Source organism: Erithacus rubecula (assembly GCF_903797595.1).
Source record: "Erithacus rubecula genome assembly, chromosome: Z".
Lineage (NCBI taxonomy): Eukaryota > Metazoa > Chordata > Aves > Passeriformes > Muscicapidae > Erithacus > Erithacus rubecula.
In genome coordinates this window covers 1,502,064-1,522,359 of record NC_136661.1, presented here as the reverse complement: position 1 = coordinate 1,522,359, position 20,296 = coordinate 1,502,064, and the positions used below count along the sequence as shown (strand labels likewise).

General features: G+C 40.4%; 1 protein-coding gene across 1 annotated transcript in view; it reads left to right on the top strand.

Moving 5' to 3' along the window:
• Positions 1–20,296, top strand: part of CNTLN (centlein) — a 186,975-nt gene that overhangs the window by 163,399 nt on the left and 3,280 nt on the right. Inside the window, 3 exon segments of the mRNA XM_079330391.1 lie at positions 13,867–13,926; positions 13,928–14,032; positions 15,340–15,417. Of these exon segments, the coding sequence (XP_079186517.1) occupies positions 13,867–13,926; positions 13,928–14,032; positions 15,340–15,417 (243 nt within the window).

Here is a 20,296-nt window from a genome sequence, read left to right as displayed (position 1 = left end):
GAATATATGGTATATTCTCTACTGAAATATAAACTACATTGTAATTGGCCCTAGTAAGTCCATTGCTGTATCTTTGTTTAAATATGGCTTGTTTTGAAGCCAACCTGAAATTAAAAACTATCTATGACTTAGGTCACTTCTCTATGTATTTGTAAATAATTTTTTTGTTTGTTTGGGTTTTTTTGGGTTTTTTTAGGACATAGCACAATGTATTCCATTTCCTTTTCTTATACTGTCCAATGCAGGTTGAAATATTTTCAGTATCCTTCCCTATGTTTTTTTGCACATGGAGGTGGTTAGGAAAATGCAGTCAAAAGAATATTATCATTTCTGTACTCATAAATATCCGGTTATAAAGAAACCATTTGTTTTCAATAATTTTGAATCCAAAAGGAATGGTATTTTGCTAGAGTGTGTAGGATGAGGTATTTTGGAGAAATGGGGAGCCAGTCAAGGAAGACTTTCACCCCTAATGGCAAGTAGGAATAGCACAATTTAAGCCAGCAGAGCTTTTCAAATTCAAATCTTGCTCTTGATAGGGATTAAATTATCAAATTTTATGTAATGCAGTGACTAATTTATGTATCTTATTGTTCTTATTACATTTTAACTGTGTTTTTGGGGTATGCAGTACTGTGTGCCAAGAAGCTTAAATTTTGTATGCAAATACTGAAATCATCAGGCCCTTTTTATACTTTGTATGACTTTTTATATGTATGACTTGAGGGATTTTCAGAAAAGCCACAATAGATTTAGCTTTAGTAGGTTAAAAAGAAATACTGTTCAAATCTGTGTACACTTCTTCAGATGTGTGGTTTGGAGTGTTACAGAATTCACCTTTTCTGGTTCACAATCACATCCATAGCTCAGAGCCACGGAAAAGGCAGGGCTGGATTAGGATGGTAGACTGCAAACTGGAGATAGCTTCTGCTGCTAGGATAGAAGAGAATGATAACATTTTAAATTATTTCAATGATTTTTTCAGATCTTGTCTGTTAGAACCTTAGTTAGGCTCATGTGTGTTCAGGTTTGCCTGTGTTAATTTAAAAATCAGGAAACTGTGGAAAATCAGGTTGTAGATGCAACTGTGGTGTCATAACATTTTTTACATTCAGACTGCAGAGTCTCTATACTTATGTATAGTTGAATTCTTTCAGGTCATTAGGTGAGGCAGTTCTCCCAGGCCATGTGTGCTTTTATCTTCCACCTACCTCTGTGAAGTTGTGAGCACTATTCTCAGTGCCAATCAACATAAGACTGTTTAATTTAAATCATATATATTGGTCTGATATCTAGCTTTAGAGGATATATTTCTTCCTTTCAGCTATTTATTGAATTAGCCTTAGAAGCTTTGCATCTCTGCTAGCTTTTATGTGTCATGCTAATATTCTCTTAAATGTACCTTTTTTATTTTTGGGGAGTTTAACAAATTCAATGGCCTGTTTGTTTACTTTGTTCTTAATAGAAAAGATAATAAAATCATATCTTAATGTCTCCAAGTACACAAAACTATGATACAAGTAGTTTGAACATGTATATTAATAAATTTTAGAACCACAGCAGAAAGTAAAACTGTAGACAGGTAAATAAAACAAACTTATCACCTTATAAATGTGGCCTGTGTGACATTGGAAAATAATGTTATTACCACTTTAATATTTGGCTGAAGAAGTTTGAATGCTGAACTTGGTGAAGGAAGGTAAGATTGGTGTATATGTCCTCTGTATCTTTACTTACAGGTCATCTGCTGGAGTCTCTAAAATGACATGTGATCTCTGGGAATTATAAGAATTAAATCAGCCTCCTGAGGCTTTCTCATTCCCTTGGGTCAGAATGCTAGATGTTATAGCCCTAAGCAAAACAAGTCTATTGTAGTGGTCTTTTTTTGTGTCTTGTCTTGTCCCTTTTCTGATAAAAAATTATGCCTAGAAGGTGTGTTTTTTTCAAGTGAAGGAGCTTAGGTAATTTAAATATATAAAAGTATATAAATATATATTAAATAACATATTTTAAAAATGAAATTACTATAGAAGAGTTTTCAGTCATGCTGTGGTATCAGTTTAAACATTATTACTGAAAGTATTTTGGAAGTCATTTTTAGAGACAATAAGGAAAAAATAACTATCGTTTCATTGAATGCTTTTTTCAGCTGCTGAAATGGTGTATGGCATCATGTCTTTGTGTCATTTTGTCCATTTATTCTGTTTTGTTGATTATGAGGTATTTGAGATTGTAGTATTTCTCAGCTTTTTTCCACGATTAGGATCTGGCCTAACCTTAGGCCAACAATAAATATTCCACAATATATTAGAGTTCTTTAAGCTCAGTGTTCAGTTCTGTGAAATTTAGCTCTTATTATTCACAGACAGCTACAACATTTTCCTAACACTTTTTGACTCTTTAGGAAACTAACCTTTAGTTTCAGAAAAGATTTTCCACTTCATTTTTGGTTTAATGGTTTGAGCCACATCTGTATAATTTTCTAATCTACAAAACAAGTGTGTTTCTAGGAACACAACACTTGTATCTAAATATATCTCCATATTGAACTGCACACACCATACTACATACAGAATTGTTCTGTACAGTATATTCATCTATGTGTTTGTGGTTGGTTGACCTGGCCAGCTGCTAAACACCACATAGTTCTTTGCTGACTCCCTGCTTGCTCCCTTCTTCCAGTAGGACTGAGGAAAGAATAGGAAGAGAAAAGTGAGAAAACTTATGTGTTGGTAAGGACAGTTTAATAAAGGAAAGAAAGAGGTATAAATCCCCAAGGAATGTAGATCAATGCCTAGCCAGACTCTGAACAGACAAATCACCATCCCCCTTAGATTTTATTGTTCAGTGGTGTCCATGTGAGATGTCCCTTTTGTCACTTGTGGCCAGCTGTCCCAGCTGCGTTCCCTCTCCACATTTTGTGCATCCCAAGCCCACTTGCTGAGGTGGCAGCATGGGAAACAGAAGACCCTGACATTGTGCCAGTGCTGTTAGCAATGGTTGGTGTGTTGTCAGCACTGGTGTAGTTACAGATCTCAAACCCTGCACCTCAGAAGGGTTAGAAGACAATTAACTCCATCTCCATTTGTGTGTAAAATAAGCCACCAGGAAGGAAGACTAGCCTGGGTTAATAGAGACCTTAATCTCAAACTTGTAGCAAAAAAAGAGTGTGGCATCTCTGGAAGGATGAATAGGTAATTTGGGGGAGCTGCAGCGATGTTGTCAAGTATGTGGAGAGAAAATTAGAAGGGCCAAAGCTAAACTGAACCTTAACTTGGCCACTGGTTAAAGACTAGATGATCCTGAAGGTCTCTTCCAATTTCGATGATTCTGTGATCACAGATGGAGCCAGATGGAGCATGCTGTTGTACATTATTACTATTGTACAAAATACAGTAAAACTTAAAATTATCTATTAATTACTCTCTATTATCTATAATAATTACTCATGAGCCATGAGGTCTTCACCTGTGCAAGAAATCTGTCTATATGTAGGTATGATGCTAGGTAGCATCAGAATTTGCCTTGGAACCATGAAGTTTTATTAAGCTACAAACAATAATAGTGTGTAACTTAACATGGTAACTATAGGAAAAATGTTTGGCATTGCCTTGGTCATACAACATTACTTAGGGCCATTGATCAAATTGTGTTAATTCCAGGATCAACAAGTGTCAATGTTTTGGATTTAAGGCCTTATTAATAATGTGCTGTCAGTATCTGTGTCACCAAGGCTTCTTTGAGTGTCTAATTAAATATGGCCTTTTAATTGGAAGAAGAGCTTTGTATTTATACATCTCAAAACTGGCAAAAGATGCAAGTACTAAAAAGTGATTACATGCTAAGGCCAAATTTGAAAACAATATATTCTTAAGAATGGATATTTGAGGTAGTGAAAATAAAGTAAGAAGACTTATAATGGAGATATTTCAGAATTATATGAACCCAACATTGGTTATGTATACTACATAAATGGTATGGAGTTGGTTGATAAGTCAACAGTTCTTACTAATTAAAAAGAACTACGAACTTTAAAGTAATTTTGTTAGAATTTTAAGCTTCTTTTTTTTCTAGTCAGATCAGTGGCAGTTGCACAGGTCTGACAAGTGGTGTAGATTCATCTCAGGAATTAATCAAGAATTCCTATTCTAGTTGGCTGGTAGCAGCAAAGTGTATCCCACAGGAGTAGCTCTGCTAGTAGCATCTAAGTTAGGAAAATGGCTTTGCTAACAAAATATCTTATAGATTTGACAGCAAAAGGAAAAAACAAAGAGAAAATCCCAAGTCCTAGTGTTACTGGTACTAATAAAGGCATTGTTATAAATCAGTATATTACAGAAGTCATGTACTGCACTGATTTCATTTTAGATAGCTTGCATCACCTATGTATGCTTATTAGTTTTAAAATAAGCAATTTTGAAATGCACATAGAGAAATGTTTTACTTCAAAATCCTACATCTAGGTCCAGAATGCATTGGATCAAATCATTTTCTCACAGAAAAATATTTTACTGGCTTTAATACACTCATCAGCAAAACCTGTGTTGCTTAACTCTTGAGCTTTTGTACTTTTGAGTTTGGAAATTGGTCTTTTCTAAAGTTTCTAAACACATAGTTTCTAAAACCTATGTGGCTTCAGGCTGAACATTTCTGTATTGGAGCATGAACTGACATATACATTAAATCACTAATAAGTTAACAATTTAGCACATGAATACATTAGCATATGATGGATGAGAAAATATTAGGAAAAAAAAAGTAACTTAAAATCATAGGAAGACTGTAAATTTTAAGCACTTATTCAGTGATAAAATTTATGTCAAAGTATTCTATCAATAACATGAAGGAGGGAGGTTCAAGAAGTGCTAGTTTCTCAGAGTCCAATTTGAAAGTCCATAAAATAGTGTTTTCATATATGGTTTGTGCTTCACATATGCTTTAGTGTGTTTGAACTGCTCAAGGGACAGAGGAATTGAAGTGAAAGTCCTCCATATGTATGATCTGCTGTGATTACATATAAAGTGTATGCTTGCATATTAAAATCTATTAGTTGTAATTTTCTCTTTCTTTGACTTTTGTTTAAACTTGCTTTTTTCTTTGTTCTTTTTTTCTAACTTTCTTTTTTTAAATATTATTTTTAATTCATTTATTTTTAAATTGATGCTATAAATCCTTCAGTGTCTTTCTGGTACCTTTCTTTATGGCACCTTCATTTCCGGAACTATGGACTAAAAGCTAATCACACTGAAGCTGCAGTTTCTGTGTTCCAGTGTTGCTATCAATTTGCTCATTCATCATGAATTTCTTTTGGAGTTTGGATACACCAATAAAATTTATGTAAAAATGTCAAGTGACTATTGCCTGGCAATATTACTGTGCTTTCTAAGGCATTCCAATGCATGTTTGACATTTTTTATTATCATGCTGCTTTTTTTGGTCTGTTTTTTGTTATTTATCATTATTTGTAGCATTTCCAAGTGGCTTTGCAGATAATTTTCTTGATATTTTGCTGCTTTAATTAGTATTTCCTCTTTGAATCAGGTTACAAATGTGCATCTTCTAGAAGGATCACTTATGCCTGAGAGGGTACTCTTTTTGAAATCTGGGAAGTTGAGCAATTTGATTGAAAAAGTAGGGCTAAAGTTATTTTTCCATTGTCAATTACATGTCCTATACTTTGCAAGAGCCAGTTTACTGTCAGACCATTTCAGATGCTACAAAAACATGCAATTTAACTGTATTTTTTTTCATGATGTGTGCTTTTCTTTTTGGGGCTCCCTCTTCTCTTAGTCTATTTCCTTCTGTGAGCTTCGTTCAAGTTGCCCAAGGCTCCTGCCCTTAACATTTCAAGTTTCTTCATTCCTGTCAGCTCTGCACTTGCAGATAGGTTTATGTCTGAAATAGTTTGTTGGAAATTCTGTCGATGGAGGGAGCCACACTTGAATCAGAAAACATGACAAATTTAACCTCCTCTCCCTAGATTTGTGGCAGGTATTTCTATTTTTAGCAATTAATTTTTTTTTAAATACAGAAAAATGTTAAGTTGGGAAATGGTAGGAAAAAACACCTTGGAATTGGGTGAGTCTGCTGTGCTTCATTGAAGTGTATTGGCAAATGCTGTCTAATAACTGTTTCAGATACACTATAAGCTGTAGAATACTTTACCCAAAATGCCAATAAATATAGACTTCATAATCCTGTCCTCAGTTTCTATGAGATGAAGGCATTCTGTAGAAAAAGAGTTTTAAGGAGCTAATCAGCTACTGTTGAGGTGTGTCTTAATAAGATGAACTAATAATATGAGGTTCAGTAGGATGATCAGAAAAAAAAACCTTCTCTCATTTTAAACTCAGCCTAGGTGTCTGTGTTGACAATCACAATTCTGCTTGAGTCATGGAAGTTGAGTATTCTGGGAGGATCTTCTGAAAATGTATTACTACTCTTGTTTATTAGTCAACAATTTTTAAATAAAGTTGTCTTGGTCAGCTTTTGATGAAATCTTTTTGTCATAGTTGCATAAACATTAAAGCAAAATTACTTCAATTATAATACTTATTAATTACAATTCTGTTTAGTGTTATTTCATTGAACCAAAGAAGTTAAGAAATAGGAAAGGTAGAAAGGTGAAAGGTAGGAACTTCATAGCCAGGACAGTTTTGAATTACTCTCTCTGGGTGGGAAACAAAATTTCAGGTTTTGAATAAAGAGGTATACTGGTGTTTCTGCATGCAGAGAATTTCAATAGGCTTTCTAAAAAAAAAAAAAAAAAAAAAAAAAAAAGTTTAAAAAAATTATTAAATCTCTATTTGACCACAATGAAGCCTGACACTTGTTTTCTTATTTCAAGAACATTTCTGTTAGACTGGGTCAGGAAAGAATCTTGATTAATTCTGTGGAAGAAACTTTATGGCTTAATGTACTGTTGGGGGTTGAGTGTTTTTCTGTTACTGTGTCAATTGAAAGAATTTTTCCCATTACCAATGGAGCTGGCCGGGTTACACCCAGGGTCTCTGATGGGTCCAGACAAAAGGGGTGGGTGGGGACGGCCCCGGAGGGGCCTCTGAGGCTTCCGGGAGGGCACTCGCGTTTCCGGCGAGCCGGGAGCAGGATGCGCAGGATCGTTCAGCCACACGGCCGAGCACAGCAGAGCCAGACCCTCTGCGACCACCTGCCCTGCATCTGCCCCGTTCCAGCTCCTGCCTCTGCGGACACAGCTGATCACCCGGACACACACGGTGAGCGAGGAGCCGCCGCTCCCACCCATTCCCACTGAGACCAGCGTGGCTGCTGCTGCCCCTCCCCCCTCCTTCCTGCCTCCGTTTCCCGCTTGCTTTTTGGCAGATCCGGACTGGGACTAAGCACACAGACAGCATGCTTACATCTAAAGGGACTGACACCGAGTTATCTATTTCGTTCTGTTAGCAATATTAACTGTTACTGTTTTCTGTTTGTACAGTTAGATATATTAGTAAAAGAGCTGTTATTCCCACCCCCCTTATCTCTGCCTCAGAGTCCTTGATTCAAACAATCATAATACTTGGGGGAGGGGAGTGGAACCAAAGTCTCTATTCCAAAGGAAAACTTTTGCCCTTACTGGCAGACACCTGTCCTTTCAAACCAGGACAGATTTTGGCGCCCAGACGTGGAGCAGAGGGCACTGAGTTGAGAGTTAAGACAGGAATAACAGCTCTCTTAACTGGCAATATGTTGTCTGGTTTAATCTGGTTTGTGTTCCATGTGGTCACAGCCATCTCCCTCCCATTTGTAAGCCCTTTTTTGAATTTGGGCCCCCTCACCAAGGTTGCTGTGGCTATTGTCCGATTGGTTTGGTGGATTGATTATGTCAGGAATTCATGGGTTTTTAATTTTTTCTGGGAAGCTGTTGCATGGATCCGGAGCTATCGTACTCTAACTGCGTGTTTCTGGGGCTATTTCAGTAATGGTACTTACTGTGAGGTAACGAGTGCAAGGGAAATTTTTTCCCAACCCATCACCCAGTTTTTTGAGGCTACCCCACTGGTTCTCAAGGATTTCAGATCTGTTTTAATTGCCAGTGTTATTATACAGTGGCTGGTGTTGCTGGTAGGCTTGTTCTACTTAGCATTCAGAAACAAAGGAATATTGGCTTGGACAACAACTCTGATACCTGCCTCTGCCCCAGGGACTAGGGATATTGCCCCAGAACCTGCCTCTGCCGCAGGGACTAGGGATGCTGCCCCAGAACCTGCCTCTGCCCCAGGGACTAGGGATGTTGCCCCAGAATCTGCCTCTGCCACAGGGACTAGGGATGTTGTCCCAGAACCTGCCTCTGCCCCAGAGACTAGGGATGTTGCCCCAGAATCTGCCTCTGCCCCACAGCCCACCGCAGAAATGAGCCACCCAGAGTGGGTGGGGGCTCTAGTGAAGGATATAGGCCAAATGCTGAAAGAGCAGAGTCAGATGTTGAAGGAGCATAGCCAGATGATGAAGGAGTATTTTTCTCCAGCTGGTGAGAAACCCTGCCCTAAAGAGGGAGAGTCAGATGGTGCTGCAGTGGAACCTGTAGATGTTGTATCTGTCCAGGTTCCAGCTGGATCACAGGAGCAGCCACAGCCAGCAGCAGTTGCTCCTGTGGAAACTAGGAAATCTAAGATTAAAACGAGGCACTTAGATAATGGGGATCAGCAGGGAGGGTCCTCACAACCAGCAAGGGAGCCAGAGGTTGAGATTGTCACCGAGTCCCTCTCATACGATAGTCTCCGTAACCTGCGTAAAGACATTGCTCGGCGGGGCCATGAGCCTTTTACAACTTGGTTACTCCGGGTCTGGGACCTTACGGGAACAGGTGTACAACTGGATGCAACTGAGGCCAGGAATTTGGGATCCTTGGGCCAGGATTCAGGTGTGGACCAGATATTCGTAAGGGAGCAAGGCCTCCTTTCCCTCTGGGACCGGCTTTTAATGAGTGTGAGAGAGAAGTTTGTACACAGAGAGAGAATGCAGGAGCACCACCGTAGGATGCGCTGGAAGACCCTTGAGGAAGGGATCCAGCAGCTGAGAGAGACAGCAGAATTAGAGGTACTCTTTGGGAGGGATGGACAGCATGACAATGACCCTGACAAGGTCAAGTGCACAGGGCAGATGTTATGGAATCTGGCAACCTTGGGTCCATCTCAATATACCACCTACATAGCAATGATTAATGCCGATAACAGTCCAGAGATAGTGTGTTCTGTTGCCAACAAACTCAGAAATTTCGAGAGCATGATGAATGGCCCAATGCAGGCTAATGTCTCTGCCGTGGCCAGGGACTTCCAACAGGTCGAAGATAGGATGAGGGATATGAGGGAGGAGATGATAGAGAGAATTGAGGAGGTGAGGAAGATCAGCGTAACACCAGTACAAGTCACAGGCCCCCAAGTCAGAGCTTCACGTCCCCCAGCTAGGGAGAGAGGGTACACCTCACGAGCTGACCTGTGGTTTTTCCTGCAAGACCATGGGGAAGACATGGGAAAATGGGATGGGAAACCCATTTCTGTTCTGGCAGCACGGGTGCGTCAGCTCAGGGAGGGAAATGCTAACCGAGGGAGCCGCACTAAAATGAAGGTAGCCTCAACCTCCCACAAGCAAGGTGCAGGGTATTACAGCAAGGAGGATGTTCTGTCAGATCCCCTGAAGGAACCTCCACTATGTATGCCCAGGAAAGAAATAATAACCAGGGCTAGAGGGGCCCTGCCTCTAGCCAGGGAGAGGCATGGGATGACAGGATCTATTGGATAGTGTGGGTGCGATGGCCTGGCACGTCAAAGCCACAGAAACATAAAGTGTTAGTTGATACTGGTTCACAATGCACCATCAGAACATGTGGGGAAGGTACCTGTTTCCATTGTTGGGGTGACGGGGGGATCACAGGAATTCACTTTGCTGGAAGCTGAGATTAGCCTGACAGGGAAGGGGTGGCAGAAACATCCAATTGTAACTGGCCCAGGGGCACCGTGCATTCTAGGCATAGACTTCCTCAGGAACGGATACTACAAAGACCCAAAGGGGTTCAAGTGGGCTTTTGGAATAGCTGCTGTAGAGACAGAGAGCATTAAGCAGTTGAACACCTTGCCTGGACTGTCAGAAAACCCCTCTGCAGTAGGACTCCTGAAAGTGACTGAGCAACAGGTGCCAATTGCCACCATGACCGTGCACCGCTGGCAGTACCGGACAAATCGAGATGCTGTGATCCCCATCCACAAAATAATCCGTGATCTAGAGAGCCAAGGGGTGGTCAGCAAGGGCCACTCACCCTTCAACATTCCTATCTGGCCTGTGCAGAAATCTGATGAAGAATGGAGACTGACTGTGGACTATCGGGCATTGAATGAAGTGACTCCACCGCTGAGCGCTGCCGTGCCGGACATGCTGGAACTCCAGTACGAGCTGGAGTCCAAGGCAGCAAGGTGGTATGCCACCATTGACATTGCAAATGCATTCTTCTCCATTCCTTTGGCAGCAGAATGCAGGCCTCAATTTGCTTTCACCTGGAGGGGCGTGCAGTACACCTGGAACCGACTGCCCCAGGGGTGGAAGCACAGCCCCACCATCTGCCACGGACTGATCCAAGCTGCACTGGAGAGGGGTGAGGCTCCAGAACATTTGCAGTACATCGATGACATCATTGTGTGGGGGAACACAACAATGGAGGTGTTTGAGAAAGGAGAGAAGATCATCCAGATTTTGCTGGGAGCCAGTTTTGCCATTAAAAAGAGCAAAGTCAAAGGACCTGCCCGAGAGATCCAGTTCCTGGGAGTGAAGTGGCAGGATGGACGGCGCCAGATCCCCACTGAAGTCATCAATAAGATCACTGCAATGTCCCCACCAACAAGCAAGAAGGAGACACAAGCTTTTCTAGGTGCTATCGGCTTTTGGAGAATGCACGTCCCTGAGTACAGCCAGATTGTCAGCCCTCTCTACCAGGTCACTCGCAAGAAGAACGATTTCCATTGGGGCCCTGAACAACAGCAAGCCTTTGCCCAGATCAAACAGGAAATCGCTCATGCAGTGGTCCTTGGCCCAGTCAGGACAGGACCAGAGGTAAAGAATGTGCTCTACTCTGCTGCTGGGAACCATGGTCTGTCCTGGAGCCTTTGGCAGAAGGTGCCTGGTGATACCCGAGGCCGACCCCTGGGATTCTGGAGCAGAAGCTACAAAGGATCTGAAGCAAACTACACTCCCACAGAGAAGGAAATCTTGGCTGCCTATGAGGGAGTTCAAGCTGCCTCAGAGGTGATTGGCACAGAAGCACAACTTCTCCTGGCACCCCGACTGCCAGTGCTGGGGTGGATGTTCAAAGGAAAGGTTCCCTCTACTCACCACGCCACCGACGCCACATGGAGCAAGTGGATTGCCCTCATCACGCAGCGCGCCCGTATTGGTAACCCAAATCGCCCTGGGATTTTGGAGATAATCACGAACTGGCCAGAAGGTGAAGATTTTGGTCTCACTGATGAGGAGGAGCAGACGCAAGTGACCCAGGCTGAAGAAGCTCCACCATACAACCAGCTGCCAGCAGATGAAACACGCTACGCCCTTTTCACCGACGGTTCCTGCCGCATTGTGGGGATGAAGAGGAAGTGGAAAGCTGCCGTATAGAGCCCCACACGACAGGTTGCACAAGCTACCGAAGGAGAAGGTGGATCGAGTCAACTTGTTGAACTCAAAGCTGTTCAGCTGGCCTTGGACATTGCTGAGAGAGAGAAATGGCCAAAGCTCTACCTTTACACTGATTCGTGGATGGTAGCCAATGCTCTGTGGGGTTGGCTGGAAAGGTGGAAAAAGGCTGACTGGCAACGTAGAGGAAAACCAATCTGGGCTGCTGATGAGTGGAAAGACATTGCCACTCAGGTAGAGAAGCTCCCTGTGAAAGTCCGTCATGTGGATGCCCATGTTCCCAAGAGTCGGGCTAATGAAGAACACAGGCACAACAAGCAGGTAGATCAGATAGAGGTCTCAAAGATAGACTTAGATTGGGAACACAAGGGAGAGTTGTTCCTGGCTCTATGGGCCCACGATGCCTCAGGCCATCAGGGCAGAGACGCCACCTATAAGTGGGCATGAGACCGAGGGGTGGATTTAACCATGGACAGCATCTCTTAGGTTATTCATGACTGTGACACGTGCGCTGCCATCAAACAGGCCAAGCGGGTGAAGCCCCTCTGGTATGGGGGGCGATGGTCCAAATATAAGTATGGAGAGGCCTGGCAGATTGACTATATCACACTGCCTCAGACCCGCCAGGGCAAGCGCTACGTGCTGACCATGGTGGAAGCCACCACCGGATGGTTGGAGACCTATGCTGTGCCCCACGCCACTGCTTGGAACACCATCCTGGGCCTGGAAAAACAAGTCCTCTGAAGGCATGGTACCCCTGAAAGAGTTGAGTCAGACAATGGGACTCATTTCAAAAATAGCCTTATAAACACCTGGGCTAAAGAACATGGCATCGAGTGGGTGTACCATATTCCCTACCATGCACCAGCGGCTGGGAAAGTCGAACGGTGCAATGGTCTGCTTAAGACCACCTTAAAGGCACTTGGTGGGGGGACTTGCAAGAACTGGGAGATCAATCTACCAAAGGCCACATGGTTAGTGAATACCCGAGGTTCCACTAACCGAGCAGGCCCTGCCCAGTCAGAGCCCTTGGGAGCAGCAGATGGAGATAAGGTTCCAGCGGTACACCTGAGAGGCATGTTAGGGAAAACTGTCTGGGTGAACTCTGCTTCCAGCAAAGACAATCCTGTTCGTGGGGTGGTTTTCGCTCAAGGACCAGGTTGCACTTGGTGGGTGATGCAAAAGGATGGAGAGACCCAATGCATACCCCAAGGGGACCTTGTTCTTCTAGGGTGAACTATATATGATACTGTGCCTGTAACTACATGTATGTATATAATTTAAAGGTTTCAATATGATGTAGCATGATGGCATGGAAAAATTCGGGGTGGATAATGTTGGGGGTTGAGTGTTTTTCTGTTACTGTGTCAATTGAAAGAATTTTTCCCATTATCATGCCAATGGAGCTGGCCGGGCTACACCCAGGGTCTCTGATGGGTCCAGACAAAAGGGGTGGGTGGGGACGGCCCCGGAGGGGCCTCTGAGGCTTCTGGAAGGGCACTCGCGTTTCCGGTGAGCCGGGAGCAGGATGCGCAGGATCGTTCAGCCACACGGCCGAGCACAGCAGAGCCAGACCCTCTGCGACCACCTGCCCTGCATCTGCCCCGTTCCAGCCTCCTGCCTCTGCGGACACAGCTGATCCCCCGGACACACACGGTGAGCGAGGAGCCGCCGCTCCCACCCATTCCCACCGAGACCAGCGTGGCTGCTGCTGCCCCTCCCCCCTCCTTCCTGCCTCCGTTTCCCGCTTGCTTTTTGGCAGATCCGGACTGGGACTAAGCACAGAGACAGCGTGCTTGCATCTAAAGGGACTGACACCGAGTTATCTATTTCGTTCTGTTAGCAATATTAACTGTTACTGTTTTCTGTTTGTACAGTTAGATATATTAGTAAAAGAGCTGTTATTCCCACCCCCCTTATCTCTGCCTCAGAGTCCTTGATTCAAACAATCATAATACTTGGGGGAGGGGAGTGGAACCAAAGTCTCTATTCCAAAGGAAAACTTTTGCCCTTACTGGCAGACACCTGTCCTTTCAAACCAGGACATGTATTAATTCATATTTTGTGTTCTAAGTAGCATGTTATTTAATATTCCAACACATATCCAGTTGAACCAATAACACAGAATGAAGATAATTCCCATCTAAAGGAGCCTAGTCTAAATGATACTGTTTTTTAAATCTTATTAGCACTATAAAAAAGTGAGTGTTTTTTGCTTATGTCTTCTAGACTCTAACTGGAGAGTTACAGCACAGCATACAAGAGCTGAGAACAAAAATCAGACTGGCAAAAAAAAAAGGGAGAAATGAAAGCATGCAAAAAGGGTCCTTCCCAAGAGAGTCTTCAGCTGGCAGCATCTATCCTTAATGTTTCAACAACTGATCTTTATGAAATACTATGAAATACTACAAGAAGGAGATGATGAAGTAAATTATTCTAAGGACTTCAGTAAAAAAGGCAGAGATGAGAAGATGCTGACTATATCCCTCCTTCAGGAAAAGGATTTACAGGTAAAGACTGAAATTCCATTGTGCAAGATACAGCACAGAAATCAAGAAGGATTTAATCTAAATGAAAAGGTCAAGGTAGAAATTTGTAAGGTGGCAAGACTTATGGCATGCATAAATATAAACATACTGCTTTGAGCATGTGTATATGGAGATATTATTCAGTGTTTTCATTTCTTTGTGGGGCTATTTGGTGGAATTACACTTTTTAAATAGACTTCTGCATTAAAGAAAACAAAACTAGAATGTGTAATGCTGTGCCAGATTGATTTTGTTGATACTTCCTTTCTGAATTTTAATACTTTTAAAGGTATTTCTGGTAGACAGATAGTTTCTGGGTGAATTCATTTCCTTTTTAGTTGATTCTATCTTACATTTTACTATGAAATATTTGATTGTGTTTCATCAAATCACTCTATTAAATAGATGCAGTGATAGGATTTCTTACCCAGATTTATTTAGTCCTGATCAAATAATGTGTGGAAAAGTCTGTGCAGTTACTTTAGCAAGTGTCTAGAAGCTGGCCATTACTGACCTGTAACAGTACTCTGGTGGTGACTTAGATTTAGCCTCATTGGAGCTTTATATTAAAGAGGTCACAAAAATTGAGTTTCCCATTGGTTAAACAGTGCATGGAATGTGTATGCACTGATTGGGATTACACTCATGAATACAAATAAAAGGGGCTGATCCCTGCCCTGTTTAGTAACATTTATACAACACTATAAAGTGATTCACTTTGACAGAGTTGTTCCATGCTTATCTTATTCTCAGAGTAATTTCTACATCCTGTTTTTGTTGTAGTGACTGTGAATATATGTGTAAAACATATGAAAATAGTTAACTGCAAATATTAAAAAATTTTATTAGACAGCAGATGAATTTACACTACATATGCACTACATATTCCATCTATCAGTGCATAGATGCAGGCACCTTTATGTTGAACTCAAACAATTGAGACATAGATCACACATACACCAATATGTTACTATGAAAAGAACATGCTATGCACATTTCAAAAGGCATGCACAGACAAAGGTAGGTTTAAAAATTTAACACAGCACTGATACTTGGTGGGTATGCTGCAGATAACTAATTTTGCAAATGTGATTCCAACTTCCACATCCTTTATATTTAATGTATACCCAGTTACATGTTTCCTTTATTGGTCCTGATGTTTTTATGTTTTTAGGAAACAGCAAAGACAAAATTGAAATTTGAAAAAGATAAAGAATTGCTACACCATATCCAGAAACTTCTTGAAGCACAGATGCTCAATTTATATCATCCCACACTGAATTATAACTTCCTGCTCTGATTAGCTAAGTGTTTGTAGGTTGTAATTAAGACATTTTATTTTTAATTATGGTGCCATTGATGGTCTCAAAGTATACTATGGTGAGCAATGTGAAATCCTTGTTTTGTAACATTTCCTTGTATTTCTCTTAAAATCAGAGATACTGTATAGGACTGAAGAGATGTTAATAAAGGATTTGTGATAGCTAACTTAACAGCTAACTTCAGTTAACCTAACCAACCTAACAATGAAACAATGCTGGAGGAAACCAGCAAAGATCATGGCAAACGCGTTAATTGAATTATTGAAACACTGTATAATGCTTGCTAGAGTGAAAATTATCTGTTCTCTCATACCTCTTAGGAAAAAGAGACTTTTTTTTATGTGCCTTTAAAGTTACTAGTTGTTATGGACACCTGAGGAGTTCATGGGTTTCTGTGACCTTTTACTGTGGACCTGTTTCCAGTCAATTCATGTTTTCCTCATAGCCAGACAGCTGTTTATTATCGTGTCTTCTCGCATTCTCTACAATATTTTCTACTGAGACCTCGAGCAGCTTGTTAGTGGGAAGTAAATATTGATTTGGCATCCTGTCAATGCAGAAAGAATGAAAAAATTTCCACCAGAGGCCCCTCAAACATTTTCCTATCGACATTTTCTGGGCAGAGAGGAAAGCTGCATAGAGGATGACAAGTCTGAGACTAGCAGAAATCCCTGAGGGGTCCATTGAGACTGCTGCTGTGACCTGTGTGATACTTTTTCTTCTCTTTCAAGTCCTTTTTTTTAATACACACAGAGTCTGCTGGGATGCTCCCCTCTTGTAAGTGATCAAGGGCAGTTTATTGGCAGGTGAGAGCCCAGCTTTTCTAGCCATAGTCAGCTTTTGTTTGGATATCACTGACAACATACACTGACTCTTAAAACTTTTCTATTATATTTTTGGTTGTCTCTTTTATTTGAATGATGGGCAGCTGGTGTCTGGAAAGAAATAAAACTTGATTTGTACATCCAGTGTTCCTAATGCATATTCACTAGCATGGGTCTATTAGTGATGTAGTTAATATCTGTGAATAAAAATGTGAATGATTGAAAATATTTTGAAAGCCATTTTAAAGAAACATTCACATCAGATTTATGTATTTTACCATCAACAACTTTTGTATTGAAGTTGTATCTTGTGACCAGATTTTTAAGAAATGATATGTTTTCCCTCTTTCATTATCAAAACTTACTACCATGAAGAATGCTTAATTGCTGCAGCAGAGGGATAGAAATATCAGTGTGCTTTTACTGGCTGTGTAAGGAAAATTGGCATTTTAATTAAACCTCATAATGCCACATGAAAGCATTAAAAGCACAATTATTTATATTCACTTAGTTACCTTAATTTTAATAATTTTTAAATATATATATATAAATTTCAAGATTATGTTTATATTATGGGCTCCAAAATATGGATCAGATTAATAGAATACAATGAAGACTTTTGGGTTTTGTTGTTATTTGGTAAATCACAAAAAACACTAGGCAGAATTTTATCACTTTTCTTCCTCTGCTATAGAAAGACAGCAAAAAGCAGGGGATGGAGAGTGAAGGAATTGTTGAATGAAACCAGGTATATTAAGACTGCAAATGTTATATAAGGATAGAAGGGCTCATTGTTCTTAGCCATGTACATTTGTGTACAAGTTAATAGTGATTTTCTGTGATTTTTGCTCCATCTTGTGGGGTTCCTCAGAAGAATCACTGAGGGTAGAAGTAATTTTTAACAAGCAGACCATTTTTAGAATTGCAAGAGGATTATCATGGTTTTAGGAAGCAGCCAGCTCTGCTTTTCATTTGTGCCCATGCTAAGGCACATAGATGGAAACAGTTAAGATTGCTTCATCTGTATTTGTGAGCAGCTCATGGAACAGCTCTGTGCCCTTTTAAATTCTTTACTCATATCTTGCAGAGTTTGGTTGTGGTTTCTTTTAGTAAACTTTGGTAATTTTCTGATCAGTACACTAAAGCCCATGGTGAAATGTAAGCCTTCTGCCAGGTTTGCTCATAAAAAACTGCTGCTAAGTGTTACATGTTGTCAAACTGTGTTCCCCTTTTGCATCTTGAGCAAAGATGCAGGATTGCCCTTTTCTGTTAGTCTGAGTAAACGTTCAGTGGAAAACTGCATCAGATGACTTAATATTGCAGTTTGATATAGTGTCTTTTTGTGCCATTGAGCCAGAACTTTGCAACATAATTGCCCAGCAGTATTGATTTAATTGCCTAGGTTTATTTGTGGACTCCTAATTATTGACTGGAGGTAAATTTAATGGAGAAACCTTTATGAACACTGGGAAACTGCTGCTATTGCTGTTACACATAATGAACTGCATCATATCACTTTAGATCATTCTTCAAGCTAATTTTATTCTACTGTGACAGTACGATAACATTTAAAATGTCATAGACATTTTATTGTTATTACTGACATACGCTCTTTTACTGCTGCACTAGAATTTTGGGGGGACTGAGTGAAGCACTAGCTGGTTTTTACTGTCATTTTATAGATTCCCCTAAAATGTAATGATAAAGGATACCACAACTCTGTTTTCACTTCATTTATACCTTTATTTCCCATACTTTTATGACTTGGGAAAGTCTCTTATCTGTCAGCTTGACAAGAATATTAATATTTTAGTGATAAATACTCTTGCATTCCTGAAACTCACAGATACCAGTCAGAGTTTGTGTCCTTATTTTATCAACCACTATGTCAAGAAACTAGACTATTACTGAGAAACTTATGATTTCAAAAAGACATCTCTGAATAGCAATGTTATTATGTAAACAAGAATCATATAACAGGAAAGCACAGTCATATTATAAACTCAGCAGATCTAGTAAAAATCACTTGTCTAAATGTACATCTTGAATGGCCAAGAAGTGGGGGATTTTTTCTGTTGTCTCTCTGTATTTGTACAGTAAAAATCTAGATTGTTCTCACTAAAGAATAAAAGAATAAAAGTAAATCATCTCTATAACTGGGACAAAAGGAAAAGGTCTCTGGCCCATGAAGAGCCTGTATGTGGAGAGTTTTCACGTGAGTGCACAGAGATACTTGCTACCTCACATGTGTAGAGGTATCAGACTAATTACACAATACTTGTTTGGGCTTGGGAGAAGTCTAACATTATAGACATTTGAGCTTTTAGTGGTTTATATTATTTAGAGGGGAATAAGTATGAATAAGTATGTATGTATATCTACATCTTGCAAGGCAAATTATGAGCTTTTCCCAGTTTATGCCTCACACTGAATGTTTATGCTTTATTGAGTCTGGCTCTTCATAGGCTCTTCTTATAATGATAAAAACTCCCCCTAAAAATTCAAACAAAACAGTAATCTTTTCTAGATTTTGCCCATCATAGGAAACATATGGCTAAGCCAAGAGGATGACTTCTTCTCATGTAACTCAAACATGATTTCTTACACTTCCTTTGGCTTTCATTTACTGTGACTTATTGTAAGGAACACCATCTAGGAAAAATCTGTTAATAATTTTCTGTGTGGTGAGTACAGTATGGTAGCCCAGTCCAGATTACTGCCGGAAGTCTCCAAGAATTATTTTTTAATAAAATGTAAATAATCTACTTAAGTTTTCCAAGCACTGAAGCCAATGACAGCATTGATTTTGCATGTCCCTGTGAGATCTACAGCAGCACTTGCCTTTCCTCTCTCCTCATGCACTCCTTGGGATATGACATCTTGCACTAACAAAGCTGCCTAATAAATTCTTCCCTCTCGTGACTTCATTATGGGTCTAAAAGTCATATTCCAATAGTGAAAACCTCCAGGAAGGCTCCCTTTCCTCTCTTCTGCAGGCACTCTTTGTGTAACACATCTGTAAAATAGGGTTTGAACACTATATTCATTAATCATCAGTAAGGATTTTCCCCAATCCCCTTTTAGGATTTGCACAGGCTTCTAAATGTTTATTTCTGCTGTTGTCATCTGGGAATGGACACTAATGGCCATAGGTGTTTCCTTCCAAATTCCTGGCTTGTAACTCACCTGCTTAGCTTTCATTAGTGTCTCTCCAGTCTTTTTGTGTCTTTGAACAGCTGACACCCAGAAATGTGTATTCACCCATGTACAAACACCTGTGCACAATCACCACTGCTACCATCACCAGGTGTTTAAAGTACCTGCACCTAAAAAGCAGCACCAGCACAGTCTGAACCACATTCTGGGCACCATTAGCACTGACACCAGATCATGATTTTCTTCTCATTATGAGAACAAGAGTGTAGTCCTGTGCACTGACATGCATTATGGCATAAATCTATGTTTTATCTCCTGCCCACAAACTAAACTGCATTATATCACTCATCATAAACTGAAAACAAGGAGAAATTGGCTTGGTCACTCAGGGTAAAAGGCACATGTATATTTACACCATGATGTTTGCGCAGCCATCACAAAGCAGAATAAGAACAAAGAATAAAACAAAAAAACTACAAAAAAGTGAAGCATTTCTCTCTTCTTTTTTTTTTTAATTTTGACTTTTATTTTTTAGTGAAATTAAGATGTTTTAGTTATTGTGCCTAGGTTTTTTTGTTTTGTTTTGTTTTGGGGTTTTTTTGTGGCTCATTTAATTCAATGTAAGGCAACTCTGCAGGTGTTTGAGTAGTTTTTTGTTGGGAAAATGTATTATACTGATGATCCATATGGAAAGGTGTGAAACAGTTGTAATCAATAATTTGTATATTCCGAAGCCTAAATGCTTTTTTTTTACAGTGACACATTTTAGAGTTTTTGAAGCAGAAGTAATGCTACACTCTGCAAATTGAGATGCTGTGTCTCATTAGAA